This window comes from Charadrius vociferus, unplaced genomic scaffold (assembly GCF_000708025.1).
Source record: "Charadrius vociferus isolate BGI_N301 unplaced genomic scaffold, ASM70802v2 scaffold2233, whole genome shotgun sequence".
Taxonomy (NCBI): domain Eukaryota; kingdom Metazoa; phylum Chordata; class Aves; order Charadriiformes; family Charadriidae; genus Charadrius; species Charadrius vociferus.
The window spans coordinates 10,391-10,630 of NW_009647715.1; the positions used below are offsets into that span (position 1 = coordinate 10,391).

At 63.3% G+C, this 240-nt stretch overlaps 1 protein-coding gene across 1 annotated transcript in view; it reads left to right on the forward strand.

Annotated features, from left to right (window-relative positions):
• Nucleotides 1–6: 6 nt before the first annotated feature.
• Nucleotides 7–240, forward strand: part of LOC104283343 (interleukin-36 receptor antagonist protein-like) — a gene marked incomplete at its 5' end in the record, with an annotated part of 4,772 nt that continues 4,538 nt past the window's right edge. The window contains 2 exons of the mRNA XM_009881506.1: nt 7–35; nt 150–236. Coding sequence (XP_009879808.1) covers nt 7–35; nt 150–236 — 116 coding nt within the window. The remainder of the gene's footprint in view (nt 36–149; nt 237–240) is intronic.

Here is a 240-nt window from a genome sequence, read left to right on the forward strand (position 1 = left end):
GCACCCGCACTGCAGACCAAAGTGTTCCAGTACCGGTAAGTTTTGGGGGGTGGGGGGTGGGAGAAGTTGGGGGGTGCGCACCCATGGGTGACACATCGAGGGGTGTCAGGGTGTTGGGGTGACACCGCTGTCACCGCCGTCCCCGGCAGGATTTGGGATGTCAACCAGAAGTCGCTTTACCTGCGCAATGACCAGTTGGTGGCCGGGCATCTGCAAGGGGCCAACGCCGCCCTGGAAGGG